This window comes from Propithecus coquereli, unplaced genomic scaffold, assembly GCF_000956105.1.
Source record: "Propithecus coquereli isolate 6110/MARCELLA unplaced genomic scaffold, Pcoq_1.0 Scaffold592, whole genome shotgun sequence".
Classification (NCBI taxonomy): domain Eukaryota; kingdom Metazoa; phylum Chordata; class Mammalia; order Primates; family Indriidae; genus Propithecus; species Propithecus coquereli.
The window spans coordinates 28,083-29,590 of record NW_012151863.1 but is presented as its reverse complement, the minus strand read 5'-3'; the positions used below and the strand labels follow the sequence as shown (position 1 = coordinate 29,590).

Genomic DNA, 1,508 nt, shown 5'->3' with positions numbered 1-1,508 from the left:
GGGAGAACGGCATGTGCAAAGGTCCTGGGGCCGCAGGGCGTTCGGCGCAGTGGAAGAGCAGAGGGGGAGATCAGAGAGGGTTCAAAGCCGCGCAGGTGGCGCGTGTGGGTCCCTTGGGGTTGGCACGGCCGCCATGAGGCATCGGTGGTGCAGTTGGAGGGGGGCGGGGGAGGCCGACAGCTGGAGCAGGAAGACCTGGGGACGGGCGGCAGGGGGCTGGCCCTGGAGGGCAGACGGAGGGACAGGGGGTTGCGTCTGGGGCAGAGCCCGACCGAGAGGGGGCAGCCATGCTGTTTACCAGACGGAGCGCCCCGGGCCCCCACGTTAGGGACAGCACCCGGGCTTCCCCGTGTGTCCCCTCGAGCCGGAGCTGTCCCCAAAGACGCCTGCCCTGCCGCACAAAGCCGGGACGCTGTTTCCATGAAGTCACTTGGCACATTTATTAAGCACCGGCGGCGGCGGTGGTGGCAGCCACAGGAGGGCCCTGGTGGCCCTGGTGGCCCTGGTGGCCCGGGGGTGGCAGGATCGGCGCCTACTTGGTGTCCACCCTCTTGAGCTGCTCCTTGCCGTTGACGGTCACCGACGTGAGCCGCCCGTCCTCCTCGACCTCCACGCGCTCCTGCCCGTTGGCCACGACGCGCTTGGTGGTGACCCGGTGGCCGTTGACCACCTCGGTGGCCGACATCACGGACCTGAAGCCGGGGCCCCCGAAGGACGCGGACGAGAAGGCGGCCGCCCGGCTGCCCCCGTCGAGGGCCGAGAAAACCTCCATCAAGGCCGGGAACTCCCCGAAGCCAGCGGCGAAGGTGCCCCTGGGCCCGTGTCCCCGGCCACCGCCGGTGCCGGCGCGGTCGCTGTGGAACGGGTCGTCCCAGGGGTGGAAAGAGAAGGGGTCCAGGCTGCCGAAGAACTCACGGAAGATGTCCTCGGGGTTCCGGAAGGTGTAGCCGGCGTCGAAGGGGCCGGCGGACGGGGTCCCGGCGCCGCCACCCCCGGCCCGCCAGCTGTCGCGGCCGGCGCGGTCGTACACGGAGCGCCTCTTGGGGTCCGAGAGGACCTCGTAGGCCTCGGACACCTGCTTGAACCTCTTCTCGGCCTCGTCCGCGCCGTCGGGGTTCTTGTCCGGATGCCAGCGCAGGGCCAGCCTGCGGTACGCCTTCCTGATGGCCGCCGGCGACGCGTTGGCCTGGACGCCCAGCACCTCGTAGTAGCTGGCCATGCTCGGGGGGGGGGGGACGGGGACGAGTTAGGGACGCCAAGGGGACCGGACGGTGGCGGCGGGGGAGGCTGTCACGGACCGCCCCCCCTCCACTTGGGCGGCGGGGACCTCCCCCTGCTGGGATCTGCTGGCGCCGGGGCGAGAGTGTCCCCGAGAGGTCACCCTTTCATAGTACCTGGGGACAGCTGGGGACGCTACTGAGAGGGGTCGGGGGGGGGAGAGGGGAGGGACAGTGTCTCTCTGGGGCCAGGCCAGGGCTAGAGCAGGGGCCCTTTGTGACATCAGCTCC

The 1,508-nt window shown here is 70.8% G+C and overlaps 1 protein-coding gene across 1 annotated transcript; it reads right to left on the bottom strand.

Moving 5' to 3' along the window:
• Window positions 1-532: 532 nt before the first annotated feature.
• Window positions 533-1,219, bottom strand: DNAJB8 (DnaJ (Hsp40) homolog, subfamily B, member 8). Its single transcript, XM_012658966.1, has one exon. The coding sequence runs from the start codon at window positions 1,217-1,219 to the stop codon at window positions 533-535; it is 687 nt and encodes a 228-aa protein (XP_012514420.1).
• Window positions 1,220-1,508: the final 289 nt, after the last annotated feature.